General features: G+C 33.2%; 1 protein-coding gene across 1 annotated transcript in view; it reads right to left on the reverse strand.

Moving 5' to 3' along the window:
- Positions 1-7,477: 7,477 nt before the first annotated feature.
- Positions 7,478-23,854, reverse strand: part of LOC100482221 (thymosin beta-10-like) — a 107,352-nt gene continuing 90,975 nt past the window's right edge. Inside the window, exon 2 of the mRNA XM_034663801.1 lies at positions 7,478-7,582. Within this exon, the coding sequence (XP_034519692.1) occupies positions 7,478-7,582 (105 nt within the window). The remainder of the gene's footprint in view (positions 7,583-23,854) is intronic.

Consider the following 23,854-nt stretch of genomic DNA (forward strand, 5'->3'; position numbering starts at 1 on the left):
AAGAAATACAGACAACAAAAATATAAATAGGTAAGTCAGACTATATCAAACAGAAAGCTTCTGCGTGGCAAAGGAAAAATCAACAGAATGAAAAGGCAGAAAGGAAAAATCATTCTGGGAGAAATGGGAGAAAATATTTCAAACCATATCAGTGATAAGAGGTTAAAACTCAGTGTATATATAGAACTCATATAATTCAATAGCAAAGTAAACAAATGGCCCAATTAAAAATGGTCAAATGACTTGAATAAAGGCATTTCTCCAAAGAACACATACAGATGGCTAACAAGTATATGAAAAGATGGTCAGCTTCACTAGTCATCAGAAATGCAAATCAAAAACATAACTAGAAATAACTTTTACCTGTTGATATTGCCATTATTAAACAAACAAGTAAAAAACAAAGTAACAGGTGTTGGCAGCTGTGTGGAAAAATTCGAACGCTTGTACATTGTTGGTGGGAATGTAAACTGGTATAGCCACTGTGGAAAATAGTCTGGAGAATCCTCAAAAAATTAGAAAGAGAACTACCATGTGATCTAGCAACCCTACTTCTGGGTATTTATCCAAAAGAACTGAAGTCATGATCCTGAAGAGATGTTTGGTCTCCCATGTTCATTGCACCATTATTCACAATAGCCAAGAAGTAGAAACAGCGCAGATTTCTATCGAGAGATGTTTAGAAAAATAAAATGTGGAATATACATATAATGGAATATGAATCAGCCATAACAAAATCCTGTTATATGCTACAACATGGATGAATTTTGAGGACATTCTGGTAAGTGAATAAGCCAGTCACAGAAGGGTAAGTATGCATAATACCACTTATATGAGTTATCTATGATAGTCAAAATCATTGAAGCAGAAAATAGAACATTGGTTGCCAGTAGCTGGGGGGAGGATAAATGGGAGTTGCTGTTCAGTGTGTATAAAATTTCAGTCATGAAAGAATAGAAGTTCTAGAATTTACTGTATAATATTGTGCTTATTGTTAGCAATACTATACACTTACTTTTTTATTAAGTGCTGCTATCACAATAGTTGTCTGAAATGTAGTGGTAGCTATATTTAAGAAGGAAGTTGGGATAGTAGGACATATTAACATGAGGTAGTTAGGATTATAATAGGAAATGGAAGAAGGCCTGAGTTAAGATACTAACAGATTTTTTTTACAAATTTATTTTTCTTAGTACTGAGAGAAAGAATAATTGCTGTTCTGCCTTAGATGCATGATAGATGCAGAAACAAATAAAATGAGAATACCAATAACAGGATGTTTTCAGAAGAAAGGAGAAATTAGGTAAATATGAGAGAAAAAACACTGAAAATACCGAATGTTGGTGAGGGTGTGTAACAAGAACTCTTATTCATTGTATGTAAAAAATGTACATTGGGACAGCCACTTTGGAAGACAGTTTGGTAATTTCTTATCAAATTAAACATAGAAACATCATGCGATCCAGCATTCACATTCCCAATAATTTAGGTGGATACTTCCCTAAATGGTGCTTTTAAGCTGAGATAGTGTTTAAGAAATATCCTGAATTGGAAAAGGTGGATACAACTGTTATTATATTTGCCCATGAATAAGTCACTGGATATTGGGCGGCCCTGGATATTGGCCATGGTGTTAGGGGAAGCAACTCCTGTGGTAGACAATAACTCCCATAAAAAAGGTGTAGCTGCAAGCCATAAGCAGTCAAACTTCCTAGAACTTTGGAAAATAAATTCTTTGGTCATTAAGGTGATCTATCTTGGTGGCACACCAGAATATCAACTAAGTCTTGTTTCCCTCTCTAGTGCAGTAGGTCTCTTCCCTGAGTTAGAATTGCAGGTAGATTGGTGGGTTTTGTCAGAGATTTTGTAGGTTGTTATTCCACTCTTTTCCTAGTCAATTATTCATGTATATAAATGTGTATGTATATACGTATAGCAACATTTTATGCATTATATGTAATTTTTCTTAGTAAAATAATGATATTATTTTAGCTTAATTTTGTTAGGTCATGGTTCCAAGTAATTGATTGAAGTAAGGTGTATTTTAAGGGAATTCTAGTCACTTGAAGTTCAATGATTTTAGACAATTTTATTTAGAAGTTCTGTCTGTGAATTCTGGTTAGTAAATCTCTTTCTAGGTTTTAATTTGCTCCTCTACAATTTCCCCTGTCTCCTTCATATTACTTTCTTATCGGCTTTATCTGTTTTAAGTCAGATCTTTAATTGTTGGTGGCAAAGAGAAAAGGAAATACTTGACAATTCATTCACTCTACACTCCTTTACAATCCAATGTTGTGAAAAGTATGTTTTCCATTGGTTTGACAAAATACATATGTTATGTGTCCCTTCTGTAATTAGAAGGATTCCCTTTTTTTATCATTTATGAGAAAACACAGTTCCAAGTATATGATGCCCTTTACAAAGTCAGTCATCAGTCCTGCTGCCCTGAGCATCCAAAATTTACATGACTCAATTCAGGATAGCAAGGAAACTTGCTTTTAAGCTGAATGTCCATATTCTTGTATTAGACTATGAACTGTGCAATGAAGACCATTATGTCCAACTTCTGGTAGGTTTTTTCCCCATATTTATATTCCTTAGGCTATTTCAGTGAGATTTTAAGTAGAAAGCAACATCTTGAAATGAAACAATATTTTATATACAATGTTTTAAATAATGGAACAATGTTTTATATACAATGTTTTAAATAATTGGTATTTCCCAAATAAACAAGTTTTGAAAATATGTTTGCAGTTCATGTACCAAAATGTGGATTTTTCGTATTCAAAATGGCAGGCATATTATATTTGATAATCAAATATATTTTGATGCAATTTCCCTTGATTACTACTATTCAAAGTTGTCTTTCTAAGGCATGCATACTCATGGCATGTATCTTGTAAAAGTAAATTTAATTTAATTTAATTCACATTAATTTAATTCAGTTTAACTCACAGCCATTATTAAAGTTCCAACTACTTTAAGGCTATAATTTTGGTTTAGTCTGCAATTTATAGAATATGCAAGCTTGAATGTAAGGTGTGCTACCAAGTTTATAAAAAAAAATCGAATAAGCATTGTGAGAAGCCTCAGAGATTTACCCTTTCAGACAAAAGGTTATATTTAAAAATGTACTATTAATAAAAAAGGAAAAAAGAAAACAATTCTACTTAATTGTCTAATGGATTAAAATGATTTTCAAAATGACTGAAAAATAATCTTATAAGATTTATTCACATAAACTTTGTCCTTTCAGATTTATAAATACTAAATTATTCTGTAAAATTTATAAAAGTCATTGATTGAAAGCTCTCAAAATTGTATGTTCTTAATAGCAATTTTTATGTCTCTTTCTCTTTCAAATTCATGGAAGTTAAAATGATAGGTGATTATTTGGGTTTTATTTTAGGATATAAAAACTCTTTCTTATTTAGGGGCGCCTGGGTGGCACAGCGGTTAGGCGTCTGCCTTCGGCTCAGGGCGTGATCCCAGCTTTGTGGGATCGAGCCCCACGTCGAGCCCCACGTCGAGCCCCACGTCGAGCCCCACGTCGGGCTCCCCCACTATAAGCCTGCTTCTTCCTCTCCCACTCCCCCTGCTTGTGTTCCCTCTCTCGCTGGCTGTCTCTATCTCTGTCGAATAAATAAATAAAAAAAAATCTTTAAAAAAAATTATTTCTTATTTAAAAGGGTATTCAAATAACAAAATAAGAAAGTTATAGTGCTTACAAGAAAGTCATAGTGCTTGCATAAATATACATCAATCTATTTATTAATATGCTTATATAATGATAAATTATGCAAAATTTTATTTATGATAATCTATTTCTTAAGAAAAGATAGAGACTTAGTATAGAAAAATATGCTTCATAACTGTTGATTTCAATATTTGTGATTTAAGCACTCTTTTATGTGACTTATTTCACAGTATTAAATATTTAAAAAGAAAAAGAATAAATAATACAAGAACACAGAACCATTACAGAAGTCTCTTCTCCCCATCTGTTGTTAGATAAATGACATTCAGGCAAAGACATGCACTTAGAATGAATTCACAGTCTTAACAGTGGCTTAGAAGTATTCAATATTCCTTAGTCTGTATGCAGATTTTATTTGTATATCTTAACATTATATAGCTTATCTTTTAAAGTAATCTTCATTCTTCACTTTCTTATTTGCTGATAACCTTTACATCTCTAATAGCAGCTACACTTCTTGCCATGTATAAATTAGGCAATTTGGGATATCCAAAAGTAAAGTTTTAGTCATGTCTCCAAGAAATATTAAAGTTTGTTGATCATAAAGATGAGGGCATCCAAAAAATAAGCATTAAAGTACCAAATAATCTTGCCTGCTCCTTGATGTGTATAAGGAGATGATGGGTCAGTGAGAATTTTAGCCTAGATTATAGTGTATATCTTCAAATGAACTTGGGATGCCACATTAATCCCTTCTGTTTTAGCCCTTATCTTCAAGTTATTGCTAACCAGTTAAGTTAGCAAGTGATACAGAGGAGATCTCAATTTCTCGGAGGAGGTGAATAAGTACAGTAAACATAGCATAGTAATAAACATTAGTGTTAGAGTACATAAGTATTATGTATATGAAATATATATCAACAAATATAGAGATTTGTAAAATGTATACAATTCCAAATCAAGCATGTATCTATGTTTTGCTTTTATTAGGGACTGATTTTCTAATTTTCTGTTTGAGATGTGAAGCATAAATAGATTTATTCACACATTAAGTAGAGTTGTTCAACAGCAGATAGTCACTTCTGGAAAATCAGGTAACGATGTATATCACTTATTTACTGAATACTACATGTAATAGTTTCAAAGTGATATACTTAAAGGAATTTAAGGGCAAAGTGATCAGGCTTAAAATAATATTTAAGGGAAAGAAATCAAAATTTTAAAAAATGATAAAACAATAATTCTATAGTTTTAGAAAAGTTCTACACATTTTCTAGCTTATGTAATTCCAATAATTTTGGAAAAATGTATTTTCCTTATAAACAGATAAAGTGTTATAAATATTGGCAGGTGTGTTATAAGAAATTATGGCGCAATAGGTAGTGTGAATTTAGTGATTCATAAGGAAATAGGCCTGGGTTAATTTAGGCGGTGTGGAATTTTTAGTGTCTTCAAAATGCTGACAAAAGCAAACAGCTTGTCTTTGACCTTCTTTACTCATGCAACACAATTAATTGCATTTCTGAATGATGGACTGTTACATTCTCTTTATTTATCTAAACATGAATTTGCCTTTTAGTTCATTTGACTTTGAAAATTTTTTTGACACTTGTATACTGAAAATTTAGTGTCATACTAAATCAGTCTCAGGGACATAATTAGAACCACAGTGGATGAGATTGAAGGTTTTGAATACTTTATAGAATGCCATCATTTGCATCAACATATTTGAGACAGTCCTGCTTTTTTCTTCTTACCTTATCACACTATTATAGTATATGCATGTGTGTGTGTGTGTATGTGTGTGTGAGAGAGAGAGAGAGAGAGAAAGAAAGAAACACAGATTGAGAGACAGAGATACCTGGAGAGAGGGGGCAAGAGAGACTTTGTGGGGGAAAAGAAAGAATTTGACTTTCAACTTATATTTAAATAATTTTTTGATGAGTGCTTGCTTGAAAAGTGTCATAACACTTTCCTGGTTCTATTGCTTTGTTTATTCAGATGTGATACCTCATAGAAATTAAACTATATATTTGAAGTTATAACTCATCAATCATTGATGGGGTATTATTAGTGTTTGTTCTAAGAGCAATAAATGATAAGGAATGGATCTTTTCCTAAGAAAAAATTGATAGAAGAAAATGTCAGCTAACATGGTCAAGCACAGCAGTTTTCCCAGTAACTCACTGTAGGACATAACCAATAAAGAAGAATACTTAAAATAACTATTTAGCTACAGAAAATATTTTGAAGAAAAAAAAACAGGCAATAAAATCTTAAAGGTTTTCACACTAGGGTAAAGATTTTAGGCTTTCACACCTTCAACATTCTCTGGATTTAATTTTCTTCAAATGCTACTTTGCCAGGATCTCCAAATATCCATCAATTTTTAAAAAGAGAAGGGAAAACAATATAACATGTATTTATAGAATATATATATGTGTGTGTATATATATATATGTATATATACACATATATATATTCCCCACATATTTCTCCAAAGTTTGTGTTTATATTGTTTCACCAAAGAATCATTTCAAACTGACTTGGTAGAGAAAGGAAATGTGAAGCTAGTTTTTTATACTGAAAGGGATTTCATATCATAGTTCAACAGCATGAAATAAAGTTTCAGGCTATATATATGTGTGTGTGTGCGTGTGTGTGTGTGTGTATAAAATCTGGCTATATATATGTATATAGGGAAAATATTACTGTATTATAGGCTATATTTATATATATGTGGAAAATATTACTGAAATTGGTTCTGTAATTGAGTTTCTTTAAAACACTTGGTACTCAATTGTCCAAAAACCCTCTGTTGCTTTTAGTAAAAGAAAAAATGCATTTGTAGCGATATTCATTATGTGTCAGCAATTTACATTTACAGTAATAATAATGGTGCCTTCAAATATCATTGAACATGTAATATGCTAAGCACTTTACATGCATGCCTTATGTCATTTAATCCTCCCAACTATTATATGTGAGGAAGCTGAAGTGTTGAAAAGTTAAGTAATTTAACGGAAGGCTTACAGTTAGCAAATGGTTTATTTGAAACTTGAAGCAGGCTTCTCTGGACTTGAAGCTCATGCTTTTAACAATTGTTACTTAACACTGACTGATCTCTAAATAGCTGTGAACACAGGTATAAAATCATTTATTTGGAAAGTTCAAATTTTAAAAAAGACATTGCTCTAATTAATACTGTGTTTTGAATAGATGTCTTCACATAAAAAAATCACATATCCCTTTTTAATCACAAATGCAATGCTGGAAGCTATGTAACTAACTCTCTTAAAGGGTGTAATGTTAAGTAAATGTCAAATCCTTTCAGTAAGCCTTTGTTTTATAACTTATCAGATTATTTACATTTTATTTTCAAATATTATGTAACAGCTTTGTTTAAAAACAGGATAAAAGGCATATGATACTTTATCTCCTGCTGCAAATATGTGAATATAGGGAAAAATGAATTTCATGGAGTACAGAAATCATTGGGATTTCAGAAATAATAACTGCCAACTCGGTTGTGGTTTGCTTTATGCAAAAAGGTATATCATTCATATTGTTACAAAATATTTCAAATAGTAATAGACTCTTTAGACTTAAAGTTCCCTAAAGAATAAGCCGAATATTTTTTTTCTGACAATAGCTCAGTAGATAGAAAAGTTGCATTATTTTCAATTGCTCATCTATATGCAACTAACTTATTAAGAATGCCTCTTCCCTTTCTATTTACTTGATACAAGAATAGTTATTTATGGAACAGAGTAACTCAGATCAGTGGGAATAACTGCAGGTCCATCGAAGAACACTGGCAATTGGGAATACTTGTAAGGCCTTTACCAAGTGAGAGTTTTCAGTAACTTCTTCACCCTGGAGATTCTACAAGGCGGGAACAGTGAGAACAGAATATTTGTTGAAAGCCTCATGCGATTAGATACACAATGAAAGAATGTTCTATGGAGAGACTGTTGAAATACAAATTATTCTCCAGTTACTTGATTATTGGAGCTGTGTTTTCTTTTCTCTCCATTTCTTTCTCTCCTTACGTTCCTCTCCTTCTTTCACTTTCCTCTTTGCCTCTTCCTCATTCTCTGTTAGTATCACCTTCATAAATTCACACTGTTCATTTTATGTATTAGATGAATATTTGTGTATCTAGGGATTAATCAATAGTGTAAAGGTTGAAAAGATGCTCAACATGACTAATCATCAGGGAGATGTAAATCAAAACTACAATGAGATATCACCCCACACCTGTCAGAATGATAAAACACACACACACACACACACACACACACACACACACACACGAAAGAACAGGTGTTGGCTAGGAGGCAGAGAAAGAGGAATCTTCTTGTACTGTTAGTGGGAATGCAAATTGTTGCAGCCACTCTGGAAAACAGTATGAATCTTCCTTAAAAAGTTAAAAATAGAACTACCAGCAATTGGACTACTAGGTATTTGCCCAAAGTATACAAAAATACTAATTCAGAGGGATACATGAACCCCGATGGTTATAGCAGTGTTATCTACAATAGCCAAAATATGGAAACAGACCAAGTGTCCGTTGACTGATAAATGGTTAAAGATGATATGGTATATACATGCAATGGAATATTACTCAGCCATAAAAAGAATGGAATCTTGCCATTTGCAATGACATGGGTGGAGCTGGAGAGTATTATGCTAAGTGAAGTAAGTCAGTCAGAGAAAGACGAATACAATATGATTTCACTCATATGTGGAATTTAAGAAACAAAACAGACAAGCAAAGGGGAAAAGAAAGAGAGAGGCAAACCAAGAAATAGACTCCTAACTATAAAGAATAAACTGATGAGTTACTGGATGGGAGGTGGGTGGGGGATGGGTGAAATAGGTGATGATGATTAAGGATACACTTGGTGTGATGAGCACCAAGTTGTATGGATGTGTTGAATTACTATATTGTGCACTTGAAACTAATATTATATTGTGTGTTAACTAATTAGAATTTAAATAAAAACTTTTTAAAAAGAGTGTAAAGGAAAAAAAGTTATATTAGTCAGATGCCCCAGATGATGTCAAGATTGCCTCCATCTAGGGACGCCTGGCTGGCTCAGTTGGTCAAGCGTCTGCCTTTAGCTCAGGTTATGATCCCAAGGTCCTGGGATTGAGTCCCTCATCAGGCTCCTTGCTCAGTGGGGAGCCTGCTTCTGCCTCTGCCTGCCCCTACCCCTGCTTGTGTTCACTCTCTTTCTCTCTCTCTGACAAAGAAATAAAATCTTAAAAAAAAAAAAAAGATCACATCCATCTAAGCAAAAGTTCATCATAGTTGTTCTTTCTTTCTCTTTCTTTCTTTCTTTCTTTCTTTCTTTCTTTCTTTCTTTCTTTCTTTCTTCCTTCCTTCCTTCCTTCCTTCCTTCCTTCCTTCCTTCCTTTCTTTCTTTCTTTCTTTCTTTCTTTCTTTCTTTCTTTCTTTCTTTCTCATAGTGGACATCACTAAATTCATTTCCTTCCTTTTAGCCCCCAAAAACCTATTATGGTAGCTATACAATCAGACAATGATGACATTACCATTAAAAAAATAGCAACATATATGGGGGCGCCTGGGTGGCACAGAGGTTAAGCATCTGCCTTCGGCTCAGGGCGTGATCCCAGAGTTACGGGATCGAGCCCCACATCAGGCTCCTCCGCTATAAGCCTGCTTCTTCCTCTCCCACTCCCCCTGCTTGTGTTCCCTCTCTCGCTAGCTGTCTCTATCTCTGTCGAATAAATAAATAAAATCTTAAAAAAAATCTATTAAAAAAAAATAACAACATATAGAGCTCCAGGCAGATTTAAATATTATAAAACTCATGGTATGGAATGATTTAATAAGTTACTGATCTAGAATTAATATATAGTTGTGTTAAATTTTATAGATGAACATTTTGCAATGTTTCTATGTTATCTTATAACTTTTAAACTTAAGAAATTATAGCAAATATTTATAAAGATGATTGTAGACTTCAACCCCATATGTCATTTTCAGAAAACAAGGCTTTTATCTGTTCATTTTCCCCTATGATAGTACCATTTGTTTCACTTATATCGAATATTTCTTCCCACTACATCTCTTTTTTAGTAAATGTTAGATGTAAACTACATTTCCAGTGTTGAAAATAAGATATTTTATTTTAATCGTAATTTCAAAAAAAAAATGTTCATACACTAGCAAGAGTAATTGTTTAAGTAATATAAAGTTACATAGTCTAAAATTAATTAATTTTTACTTATAATGCTGGAAAAAACCAAATATATAATTATAAATGTTATTGTTTTTAAAATAACTTGTATTTAGGAGATAAGAAGAAAGCTCATTTTTTATATCTCCCATCAATGACATTTCTAGAAAAAAAGAATTTAGTATTCTTCTATAAATCAGGGAATATATACATAGAAATCTTTCACTACTTGCTGACAAAGGGTGACAGGTTATGCCACCCAACATGTGCCACTTTGACATAAGGATTATTTTGAGTTAAAGGCACTCGAAAAACACTGAATGTGTGAAAAACACTCTGACCTTCCATCTTTTTCTTAAAAACAGGAGATGAAATTCCCACATGAAAAACGCCACCCCATACCAGAAGAAACTAACATTCTTATCATCTATTACAAGAAGTTGAGACAGAGAGAATTATGTATAAATAATTCTATAAAAAAACAGAGCTTGTTAAAATGATTATCTTCCTTTAGCCTCCCCACAGAAATGGTTACTTTTCTAAAATTTCTCTTTGTTCAACCTCCTATGAAAGCATGTAGGTTCCTCCATTCCTTTGGGTCTTCATTCCTTATGAGAACTCTTTGTCATGCAAATGTTATATAAATTTGTATGCTTTTTTCCTCCTGTTAATCTGTCTTATGTCAATTTAATTCTCAAGCCCAGCTGAAAAACACTAAGAGTGGAAAGGTAAAATTTTGCCTCCTCTACACTAATAAACTACCATTTTGTTAATTATATATTAGTTTTTCTTATATCAGTATTTTCTAGTTTCTTTAAAAATCTTCCAAGATTGGGGAAAATAATATTTAACTGAAGTTCACATTAAGCTAACAATTTGGGGAAAAAATTTATATTTTATATCACCATGTTTATAGAGTATCTATGAAAAAGTTATCAGAAACATGCTAAAAATGTGTATACACATATTGCTAAAATATTTAAGGCTTGTAAATCTTTATAAAATATTACCCTCATCTTGCTGTAGTAAGTTGAAATCACCATAAAAATGGATTAGGAAAAGGAATGGTGTGGAACCAAACATTAAAGACATAGCTGGTATAAGACCTTCCTATTATACCTGGCAAAATTCTAATAATATTTATTCAAAATATTTCATAATCTCATATTTTCATGAATAGGTATGTCAATATTTACATTGACATACCACTCTATAAAGGAATAACATTTTCTTTCTAAAAATAAAATTAAGACAACTGAAGTTAAAACCAAAAGGGTTTTTTGGATGTTACAACTGCTATAATTTGTTGCGTATAATGGACAATTAGCCAGTTTGCCTTTTTTTGGAAGTGATACAAATATTTCTTTTTTCTAATAAGCAATTTTGATAATTATATGTACATTATAATGAAAATTAAACTAAAATAAAATAAAGGGAATGACATAAAATTATTTCTCTTGTAAACATCGTTAGAGAAATATTTTGTCATTCTACGTTGCAGAGATAACAACTCATAATTCGTTTGGTCAACTGTGAGTTGCCAGAAAACATTTGGAGTTAAATATGTATGGCATTATCTGTCTGGTGAAAAGTCCAAATATTTGACACATTTATAGAAGTACAATGAATTGTTAGAATGCTTTTTCTTGACTTCATATCCCAGATTTTTAATTAAGCTTAAAACTTAACATTAGAAGAGAGTATCTAGGAAAATAAACAAAAAGAATAATTAATAATACAAAAACATTTTTTATATTAAACAAAGGTAATTCTCACTCTAAGAGCATTTGTTTTTCACTTAAAAAATAAAATAAAACTTACAGAAAAGTTGCAAGATTAGTACAAAAAAAACTTCCATTGACCCTTCACCCAGATTCCCCAGTTTTCATTTTATTATTTATTTAATGATTTTCTTATCTGTCTACTGTTACCTATTGTTTTATCCATCTATATCATCTATCTACCTCTATTTTTTTTTTCCTGAGCCATTTGTTTTGATTTCACCAAGTTTGTTTCATTATCATCCTTTTTTCTGTTCTAGGATCCCATCCAGGGCTCCCTGTTGCCTTGAAGCATCAAGTTATCTTTGTCCCCACTGGTCTATGAAAGATTACCAGTCTTTTTCTTGTTTCTCATGACCTTGATAATCTAGGGAGTTGGTCGTGTGTTTTATAGAATGTCCCTCAATATGGGCTTGTCTTGTTTTGTTTTCATACTTAGACAGAGGTTATGGATTTTTTAAAAATAATACCACAGAGGTGCAGTGTCATCACATTGTGTCAATGTTTACATGACATAAGATAATTGGTAATGCTGACCTTGGTCACTTAGTGAAGGTAGTATTTCCAAGGTTTCTCCAGTAAAAAGTTACTATATTTCCATTTCTTTATTCTTTGGAATTCAGTCACTAGGTCAAGCCTGCATTCAAAGAAAAAGGAGTAACTACATACATTATTTGAAATTCTTCTGTGAGGTTTGTCCTCTCTCTCTAATTTTTTATACAATCCTGTATTCATATCAGTATGGACTTTTGCTTATTTATTTACATTTGCAGTTATAATACAAAACTATGTTACTTACTGTTAGCTCAAATTCTGTCGTGTCTAACCATTGCATGATCTTAGAGTATGATACCTGTGTCCCTTTGACATGACCCACATTTTTGTTTTTTGACTTCTATATTTATTTTCCCCCAGTTTCATTGAGGTACAGTTGACAAATGAAGTTTGTATGTATTTAAGGCATATGATGTGATAAATTGATAACACTTCCTTATTTCCGACATGATAAAAATATGCTCCAAGATCATCTTATGTTTTCCTTACCTCACCATAGAATCAGTCATTTACACAAGGACCAACATACCTTTTTAGCTTATTCATTTTGAGCACACTTTTCTGGAAAAAACTAATATGAAATATGACAAGATCCATGGAAGCTGAAATTATATAATGACATTTATTTAATATTTAGTGACTTTCATTCAATTACTCCCAAATTACTCAGAGTATTTTCCTAAGGTTTTTTTTTTTAATTAGTCATATCATGTTCATTATTTAGAAGTCCAAAGAGATCCCTGCCTCAAGAAAAATAGTATCTTCCCAAAGATTACCATAAGCAGAAGTCCAGAGTCCCATGTGATCAGAGTAAGAAGGATTTTCTGCTATTTGGAGATACTTACTAGCAGAATCCCATAGCTCTGTGCACTGCTGGTGAGACACCCAACCCTTTTCTCCCTGCAACACTCAAATTCTTTGCACTAATATCTGCTGGAAATGTCTTATTTGAAGTTCTCCACCATCACATAGCAAGTAAATCATGATTATTGACACCTTTCCTTATCTCTCTCAGTAGGATATATTTTATATATCTCCACTAATTCACTTATGTCATTTTTAATTTTATGTTTGAGTTATGATTTTATGACTCCCTGTCAATATTCTCAAGCTGTGTGTGAAAGGGTTCATGGCTTGTTTGTTCACAGTAAGATCCTCAACTTACAGCATAGTACCAGACATATATTACAGTCTTACCATGTGTTTGTTGAATAGACAAACTTCACATGAGAGATTTCCAGCAGGTAAAATAACAAAGGTCCTAGGAGGGGCATGGGGAGAGGCATGGTAATTTTTCCATGGAGAAGGAAATCAGAGTACCTGGAGAGTATGGACGTAGGGTGCTACATAAGTAAAGGAGAAGGAGGTTATGTTGTGCAGGGTCTGGTCTCCATCTTAAGAACAGTTGACTTTTCTTGATTCATTTTGATTTGGGATGGCACAGCCAATTGTTTTAAAAGACTAATTGCGTACATAGGTTATTATGCTTAGAAGGAATGGAGAGATGGAATATGGAATAAAACCAGTTAATAGGCAATTGCAGTGGTCTGAGGAATGATGGTAATTTAGATAACTAATGCCAAGGAATCAGGATAAGTTGATAGCTTTGAAAGAAGGTATATAGAAGGAGGTCTTTATTTAGTGACAGCTTCATTATGGGCAGCTATGGTATCAAGGATGATTCTTCTGTTATTACTTTTGATAATAGGAAGGATATTGGTACCATTAAAAATAAAAGCAAACTACTTCATTTCATCACTTCTCTGCCTACTTGTGGCTGATAACCAGCTAAAATCATTGCTTCTTGGATAGAGTTTTTTTCCCTGTTATCCTAGAAAGAGGACAACATTTGTTTAAAGATTTATTTATTTAGAGATAGAGAGAGAAAACACGTGGGGGGGCTGGGGAGCAGAGGGAGAGGGAGAGAATCTTAAGCAGACTCTACTCTGAGTGTGGAGCCCTGTGTGAGGCTTGATTTCACAATCCTGAAATCACAACCTGAGCCAAAAGAGTCAGACATTTAACAGACTGAGCCACCCAGGCTCTCTGAGGACAACATTTTTAAGGGTTAGGAGACTATGATATTGTATTAAACAGTTTGATGCAAGGTAAATTTGGGATCTTAAGTGGAAGCAATCAGGTATAGACTTGATGTATAAATACGAAATTCAGTGAAGGGATTTTGAATGTTTAGACTAGAAATGTATTTTCTCTATGCATAGTTTATGATACCTAAGGAGAGAATATGGAGGAAAAGGCATTTGATAAATGATGACTCATTCCTCTGACAGGAAATATTGTTATCAAGGATTCAGTCTTATCTTAGGACCAGAAAACAATTAATTTGTTCTCTGGGGTTGTTGTGTGCTTAATACAAATGTATAGACATGTGGAGACTTCAAGAAGTTGGACTGTACATGATGCAAAGTCTTGTGCAGGGATTTAAATTGTCATCTGTATTACAATTTCTTGTCATTTTCGGTAAACACTCAATAAGTTTCATAGTAAAGGATGCAATGAGAGACATTAGGGGAAGGATTGTGCCCTTATAGTGAAACCCAGAGCAATGGTAGGAGTGTCAGTCACCAGGGAGAGGCAGATCTGCCCAAGAAACAATGATTTTGTCAGGATTGCTAGCCACAAGTAAGCAGATGACTGATTAATTGAAATTGTGAGTTTGATTTCATTATTAATTATTGGTCATGAGAAATCAGATTTTTTTTGCAGCACTTTGCTTTTCTTCAATATAGAAAACAACTTTTAGTTATGCATAGTATCTAAGTGGATTTATGCTCTTTTTTTCATTAGTCATATCTTCTTAATTATTTTGAAGTCCAGAGGGATCACTGCCTCTTGGAAAATAACTTCTCAAAGACTGCCATAAGCAGGAGTCCAGAGTCTCATGTGCTCAGAGTCAGATATATTCTCTCTGCCCTGGAGACACTTGCTAGCAGAATTCCATAGTTCTATACACTTCTGGTGAGACACTCTATTCTTTTCTTCCTGCAACACTCAAATTCTTGACACTAATATCTGCTGTGCTTAACAAAGGACTAATGTAATCATACCCTGTTTTGTGAGTTTGTCAGCTTATTATAAACCTCCCTAGAAAACCTTAATCAATATGTGCCCTTGACCACATTTAGTCATTTCCATGAATCTATGTCCTCATTTAAACATATTTCCCAAATAACATTATTAGAAGAATTAGAATGATCAATGAATGGTTTATTCCTGTGCTATTTTTATCATAGAAAGTTATTAAAATGTTCCTATAATCTTGACATGACTGTAATATTTCAATTGTGTGTCTAAGTGTTGCATGCATATGTTGCATCTGTGTATCTGTTGAATAAATCTTATTTAGTTTTAGATTAACTGATTTGAATCTCAGTTCTACCACATAATAGCTGTGTGACATAAACCCACTCTGCCTTAGTTCTCTCACCTGCAAAATGGACATAAAGCGTTACCATCCCAATGATTATTGGTAGAGATTAAGGTGTTAAGTTATATATGGCTGTGCCAATTGGGAGAGGGGATGTTTGTATACTCAAGTTTATACAACTATTCAAATATATGAGAAGGATGAAAGAAACTCACAAGAGATACTACAGAGCCTTAGGACCAGTGATGGCAGAGACACCACTCCAAATATGAAAGGACCTGGGGAAGGTAGTTACTACAGTAACTTCTATAGAGAGAGTTGTATAGACAAGCAACCTTGAGACGATCTGTGAATTAGAGGACCGGAACAGTCCAAAGTGATCATACTGGAACAAAGCTACTGAAATATTCTCCCTTGCTCTCTTCACCCCTTTTTATGTTGTGCCGTGTTTTCCCATTGCCTAAAACCCACTGGAAACTAAATGTAATTAAGCCCATGAGAACAGTCCAAGAAGCTCAGGTTCCCAACATTGGAGAATTTCTGAAGTGTTTCCATGATAACTGGCATAAAAGCACTAAAAGTCATGTCCAGGATATGGTAAGTGATGTAAGTGCTAGCCTCTGTTTGCAACTGCCTAAACGAAAATTATAGACTTCTACAACTGCTCTGTCGTTCTTCACTCTACCTCTATTTAAATGCACAGAAACATTCAGAGTACACATGATTAACTGTGTTATAGCATTACACAACCAGCTTTGATAACAGTATGGATTCCAAATGAAATAATTTTCCCCTAGATGCTGCTAATTTAAAGATAATTAGCAATAAAAATGATACAAGATTTCATTTGTGAGAAAGTCTGAACATTTTCAATTCAGAGAAAATGAGAATTTATTGAATTTCCATTTTTCCCTTCAGAAGTTATTAGTTGAAATATTTAGTATTATTGCATGTATAGAGAAATAGCAAAATAAAGTCAAACTGTCTATGCATTTAATATTTTCTCACTAATTAACTATGACAGTACTTTTAGTTTAGAAGCTTTGGTTAGTTGTAAATCCAATATTTCAGATAATGGAAAAGGAATAGATATTCATTTGGGAAATGGATATATTTCTAGGATTTTTTCAAAATAAAAATTATACTTATATTGTTTTATTCAGAATGACAATTAACTATGTTTTTGCAACTGGCTAAGATAATTTAGATTCTAACTGACATATTTTAATATCAAGATAAGTAATTTAATATAATCAGTATTAAATTACTTCTAATTTTCACCATTGATAGATTGAAAATATAATAGCACAGGCAGTTATATTAGGTTCTCAAGCCAAATACCAAGCACTAAAATAGAAATTGCCATTAGGAGAAATTTTACTTTATAATTTTCTAAGGAAAGGTTAATTTTTTTTCCTTCTTTTTTCATTATTTTATTTTAATGCATGTGAATGGATTCTCTAATTTTATGTGGATATTATGTGATTTACTAGTATATATTTAAGAGGCATCAGATCACAGGTGGTATTTACATCAATAGAAAGCACGGAGAGAAAAAACATGAACTTAAAGTACCAAGCCGTGAGAAATACCAACCTTTACAGATTAGGTAATGATGAAGGCACAACTGAAGTATCCTGAGAAGGCTGTACTGTTTATGTATGGAAAGCAAACAACAAACTGCACATAAGAGAATAGTGGCAGAATTGTTAAGACAAGAAGGTGGTTCATAAAAGATGGTGTGATGAACAATATCAAATAACACTGACAGTATGAGTAAGAGATGACAAAGAAGGCCCATTGATTTTAAAACCTGGAGATTGTTGATGACATTGATAAAAAGAGCTTTAGTGGATTAGTGGGTGCAAAGCCAGGTTATACTGTTTTGTAAGATGAGCTGAGTTTAGAACAAAAAAATAGTACAACAAATTATTACAGAATGAACTACGGGGGGAAAAATTGTAGCTATGCAGAGATGTAGAGCTAAGGTTTAAGAGAATTTGTTTTGTTTTACCTTTATCATTATACCATTGAGGATGATATAATAGAAGAGGAAAATGTATGATACAGAGCACAGAAAACCTAACAGAGCAAGTCCTTCAGAGACTGAGAAGGTAAGTTCCTGAGCATAACTATTGGGTATGTTCTTTCCCTGACAAGGAAGATAACTTCCTCCCTTGAAATAGGGCACACAAGATAGAAGTATAGTCAGTGGACTCTTAAGCTTGTTAGAAACAAACTGAGGATGGCCTGTTAATAATGACTTTTTAATAATTTTTTTAAGTGTTGAAAAACTCTCTAAAATTTTAGAAGTTTAAGAAAAGTAGGCATAAAAATTGTCTTGCTCAGATATGAAAAATAGAGACTAGATTTAATTGATTGAATACATCTGAGAGTCAATTTAAGTTTTGAGATCATATATTTATACAAAAACCAATCTGCTTAATGTGGAGGTTTTTTTTGATAACTTAACAGTAATTAACTCATTGGCTGAGAGACCCAAGAGATACTGTCAGATAATTTGATATTAAAATTTTCATGTAAAAAATCCATGGGTGCCAGACTGAGCTAGGAATGTGCTTACAGATGGAAAGAGATATGAATCAATGGAAAGATAGATATGCTTGAAAAGTACACTCATGATCATTTGAGCAAGTGGAAAAATATTAGTAGATTGTCAAACATTAGATATTCTAATTTTAATATTTTAGAGATGTTCAGGACATGAATCATGTTGACTCAAGGATGTCACAATACTTTGTGTAGACAGGATCTTAATTGCCCTCTTATCCTACAAAAGAGGTTCAAGGATCAGACAGGAATTAAGATCTTGTCTGCACAAAGTATTCTATTGTGATTTCAGTGATTTGGAGAGGAGAGTGTTGTAAGAATCAGCTATTTATAATCCACATCCTAGGAAAACATGTTTGCTCTTCTAGTCTATTTCTTCTTTGATAGAATGATTCATTATTTCAAATTTCTTACTCTTCCCTCTGCCGAGTGATTTTGCAGTAAATAGAGTTAAATTTAGCTTTGGGCTCAATCATCTGATTTATTTTGGCTAGTGGAATATTAATAGATGTAAAGCAAGCAGAGGCTTTAAATGTGCATTCACGTTTTGGCTTGCTTCTCTTTTGTACTCCTGTGATTTAACCATGTGAACCTGAACAAGTGTCTTTAATTTCTCTGTACCTCAGTGTCCTCAGTCATGAGATAGAGCTAATAATATTGGCTCCACAAGATTCTTGTGAATTTTTAAAAATATGTCTGAAAGAAAATAAGCAATGAATAAAATAGTGCTCATATTTATTATTCTTGATATTTGAAAAGAATAATCAACTAATCAAAAGCCTCCATTCCTCATTGTTTATAGAGATGATACATTTATTTTTTTTTATTTTATTTGCTTGTTTATCTATTTATCTATTTATTTATTTGAGAGAGACAGAGAGCAGGGGGAGGGGAAGAAAGAGAGGGAGAGAATCTCAGGCAGACTCTGCACTGACCGTGGACCCCAACACAAGGCTCAATATCATGACCCTGAGAACATGACCTGAGCTGAAATCAAGAGTCAGACGTTTGATGGACTGAGCCACCCAGGCACCCCTAGAAGATATATTTAGATACAACGTTCAATTTAAGTGATATTTTACCTTTCTAATAATTGGCTTAATAGAAGAAGTCTGTCTAAATTTAGGATAGAACAAATTATTTGACATATTAGTCTGTCCCACAGATTAATTAAGCCAAATATGTCAAATAAGTCAGAATCTTTATTGCTGATTCTTCTGCATGAAGTCTCTCAGTGATTGATACTATCACCCACACAATTGTCTAAGTCTGAAATCTGAGATTTATCTTTGTCTTTTCTCTTTTTTATACCAACTACCAGTCACAAAAGCCTACATATGTATACTTTGCAAAGAATTGTATCACCTGAATTTTCTCCAGCCCCCTTCCATTCATTTTGAAAACATTTTCTCATCAGGATTTTAGCAGTGGCTTCTTAATGGTTTCCTATGCGTCCATTGTTCTTCTGCTCTAAAATTTTCTTTAATGTTAGCTCTTGTCGTCCAATGCTGTCATGATAACTGGCATACAGTAATATGTAGCTAATCCATTAAAACAATTATTTAATCATTTTATGAACAAAATAGAAACCTCAGAAATAAATTCATGCATATATGGTCTATTAATTTTTGACAAAGAAGCCAGGAATATAAAATGGGGGAAAGGATAGTAGTCTCTTCAATAAATGGTATTAGGAAAACTAGATAACTACATGCAAAAGAATGAAATTGTATTCCTACCTTACACTATACATAAAAAAATCAACTCGAAATTGATTAAAGTCTTGAACATAAGACCCAAACGCTTAAAGTTCTAGAAGATGACATGAAGAGTAAGCTCCTTAACATTGCTGTTGGCAATGTATGTTGTATATGACATCAAAGGTAAAGGCTACAAAGGCAAAAATAAACAAGTGGGCATACATCAAACTTAAAAGCTTCTGTACACCAAAGGAAACAATCAACAAAATTAAAAGTTAACCCACAGAATGGGAGAAAATATTTGTAAACCATATGTCTGATAAGGGGTTAATATCTAAAATATATAAGAAAGTTATACAACTCAACAATGAAAAAATAAACAATCCAATTAAAAAATGGGCAGAAGAAATGAATAGACACTTTTTACAAAGAAGATATACAGATGGTCAACAGGTACATAAAATGGTGCTCAACATCACTAATGATCAGGGAAATGCAAATCAAAACTACAATTAGAGGAGCGCCTGGGTGGCACAGCGGTTAAGCGTTTGCCTTCAGCTCAGGGCGTGATCCCGGCGTTATGGGATCGAGCCCCACATCAGGCTCCTCCGCTATGAGCCTGCTTCTTCCTCTCCCACTCCCCCTGCTTGTGTTCCCTTTCTCTCTGGCTGTCTCTACCTCTGTCAAATAAATAAATAAAATCTTTAAAAAAAAAAAAACAACTACAATTAGATATCACATTACACCTGTTAGGATGGCTATTATCAGAAAGAGAAGAGATAACAAATGCTGGTAAGGCTGTAGAGAAAAGGCAATTCTTTTTGGTGGTGGGAATTGGTACAACCACAATGGAAAACAATATACAAAAAGTACAAAAATAGAACTACCATATGATTATGGGTTGTATCTGAAGAAGAAATCACTATCTTGAATAGTTATTTCCAATGTCAGATTTATTGCATCATTATTCACAATAGCTAAGACATGAAAACAACCTAAATCCCCACTGGTGGATGAACAGATAAAGAGAGATGATAGATAGATAGATAGATAGATATATAGATAGATAGATAGATGATAGATGATAGAAGATAGATCAATAAAACAAATATTATTCAGCTTTGGAAAGGAAGGAAATACTGCCATCATGACAATATGGATGAATCTGGAGGGCATTAAGCTAAGTGAAATAAACCAGAAAGAAAAAGACAAATACAACATTTTATTTATGAAATCTAAAAAAAAAAAAAGAAAAAAAGAAAAGAAAAGAAAAAAGTCATGCTCACAGAAAAAGAGAGTAGAATGGTGATTGCCAGGGCCTGAGACATGGGAAGGGGAAATGGGGAAGGTTGGTGAAAGGGTACAAACTTTTAGTTTGTACTAAAGAGATGTATAGGGTCTGAAGATCTAATGTATAACATAGTGACTATAGCTGATAACATTATATTCCGTAGTGAAGTTTGTAAGAGAGTAGAACTAAAGTGTTCTCACCAAAAAAAAAAAAAAAGTTAAATATGTGATGTGATGGATGCATTGAATAACTCAGTTATGAAGTCTATTGACAATGTATACATATATTGAAACACCACATTTTACAGTTCATATATATTACAATTTCATTTATCAATTATACTTCAGTAAAGTTGAAAAAAATTGGGCAACTGTAAGTTTCATGGTGATGTGACTGCTGTTCTTTCCCTTTCATAACACTTTTCAATACCCCAAGCTGGGGTCGTGACCTTTGACTTTAACTAGGCAATAATAACTTCTTACTCCTCTGACTTCATGACTAAAATAATGAGTTAGTGACTAAAGTTTTAACAACCTAGAAAGTTTCCTGAGATTTTCTGAATCAGAAATACAAAATTATTTTTTTAACTTCTTCCTTATTTCCTTCTTGTCTCAAAGAAGGTATGTTGTATGTAAACTTGAAGATTCCATCAGTTACATTTATTTCCACCTGGTTTGAAAAAATTAAGCTAAAAGGCAGTTGGAAGCAGAGAAGAAAAATAAAGATGGTACTTGAGACTTTGATTCAAATCATTAGAAACCAGTGACATTGCACCTGTCTCATATGTGTCGGGCAGAATTATTACATGTGCTATAAATTAGCACTACTTTTGTGTTCATTTTCTTTGATTTAACTGCATTTCCAACTTTTGGGAAAAGTCTTGTTACAAATGCTTATGTCTGGAGTTCAGCATTGTGAAAAATAGAACTAAAATATGAACTGCCTGACTCAAGGTAGGAGGAATAGTGGAGGATCTCTCCACACCAGGCCAAGTAACCCTTTCCTGTTAGGTCATAGTAAAGCACACTTTGAATTATTGCCCATTACCTTAGGATGTTGACCATGTTCTTAGACTAAAAAAGGTTGTAGACACAGGAAGATGTTGACTACTTCTTACAGCAGTTAAGATGTAATACTAAAAAAAAATTAAAAAAAATAAAAAAAATTCTTTGTTGAACTTGGCCCCTTGGAATAAAAAAGGGATATAACTTCGTTAGGGGAGGACTTTTCTGAATATAACCTTGATCCAGAACTAACGAGATTCAAGAAACTAAGTGCTGTGCCACGTTGCAAAAGGAAAATTTCTGTCCCTTGCTGAAGGGATTATACAAACTAGGAATGGGCATAGTCTAAAATAAACAGAAAAATGGGGGGTTGTGTGTGTGTGTGTGTGCATGCCCATCCACATCCTTGCTTAGCATCCTGTTTTGATGTTATCCATCATAAATAAACATCATATAGGACATAACCTGAGGCCAAAATTAGATATCTATAAAGGTGTAAGACAAGGACATAAAATGAGGGCTAGTACAACTATAGTAAAGTTCTCACAGCTGAGGATAATGAAAATGATTTCCAAGGACCAGGTCATTATTCAAGGGGGAAAAAAAAGGTCCTAATAAATAAGATTCTGAAATTGCTACTAGTGAAGAGAGTCCTCATTTCTGAAATGAAAGAACAGCTAAATGCATTAAGACAACTATATTGCTGGAAATATCTCAATGAGCTAGTGATTTTTATACTGCCAAAGTAACTTCTGAAATGTTGTAAAGCAGACAAACTTTTACAAAGGTCTCCCATAGTCCCTAGTCTCAGGTATCACCATGGACAGCTATTGGCTCAGTGTCTGTTATTTGATGCTTGTCAATTTTTAAGAAAATTTTTAAGTATGAAGTTTTTCAGTGTTATGTAATTTTCCTTCACCATTGTATATTTTTTTAGCCTGAAAGATACATATTATGAAAAAGTACATGAGAAATTGAGAAAAATGGTATCAGCTGGAGATCTTGGAACCTAGGGAGTAATGGCTGCTGACATTGCTTTGAATTTTATAGCTGAATATGAAATTAGCTGTCTCCTATTGGGAAATCTGTTGGTACATTTGCATATATGTAATTGCTTAATTTATAATATTAAGAGAGGGAAAGTTTTGAATTGCAGATATGGGAACAAGCGCATATATGAGACATATGCATATATTTGTACCAGTGATTGGCAACCAATGTGCGTGAGGAAAGGGGTGGGGGGAGGGGCTGGTACTCAACATTAATTAGCATGCTTAACATATTCACAATGACTTTCTCCAGGGGCTATGCATGTGCAATTCTATACTTCTGTTTCTATCTATCATCTATCTATCTATCATCTATCTATCATCTATCTATCTATCTATCTATTATCTATCTATCTATCATCTTTCTAATTTATCATCTATCTATCTAGATACTTATCATCTATCTATCCCAATATATCCCCACCTCTGGTAGTATGGTAACATGCTCAATACCGTCTTTTTTTTTTTTTTAAGATTTTATTTATTTAATTGACAGAGAGACAGCCAGCCAGAGAGGGAACACAAGCAAGGGGAGTGGGAGAGGAAGAAGCAGGCTCCCAGGGGAGGAGCCTGATGTGGGGCTCAATCCCAGAATGCGGGGATCACTCC

The sequence above is a fragment of the Ailuropoda melanoleuca genome, chromosome 7, assembly GCF_002007445.2.
Source record: "Ailuropoda melanoleuca isolate Jingjing chromosome 7, ASM200744v2, whole genome shotgun sequence".
NCBI classification, from domain to species: domain Eukaryota; kingdom Metazoa; phylum Chordata; class Mammalia; order Carnivora; family Ursidae; genus Ailuropoda; species Ailuropoda melanoleuca.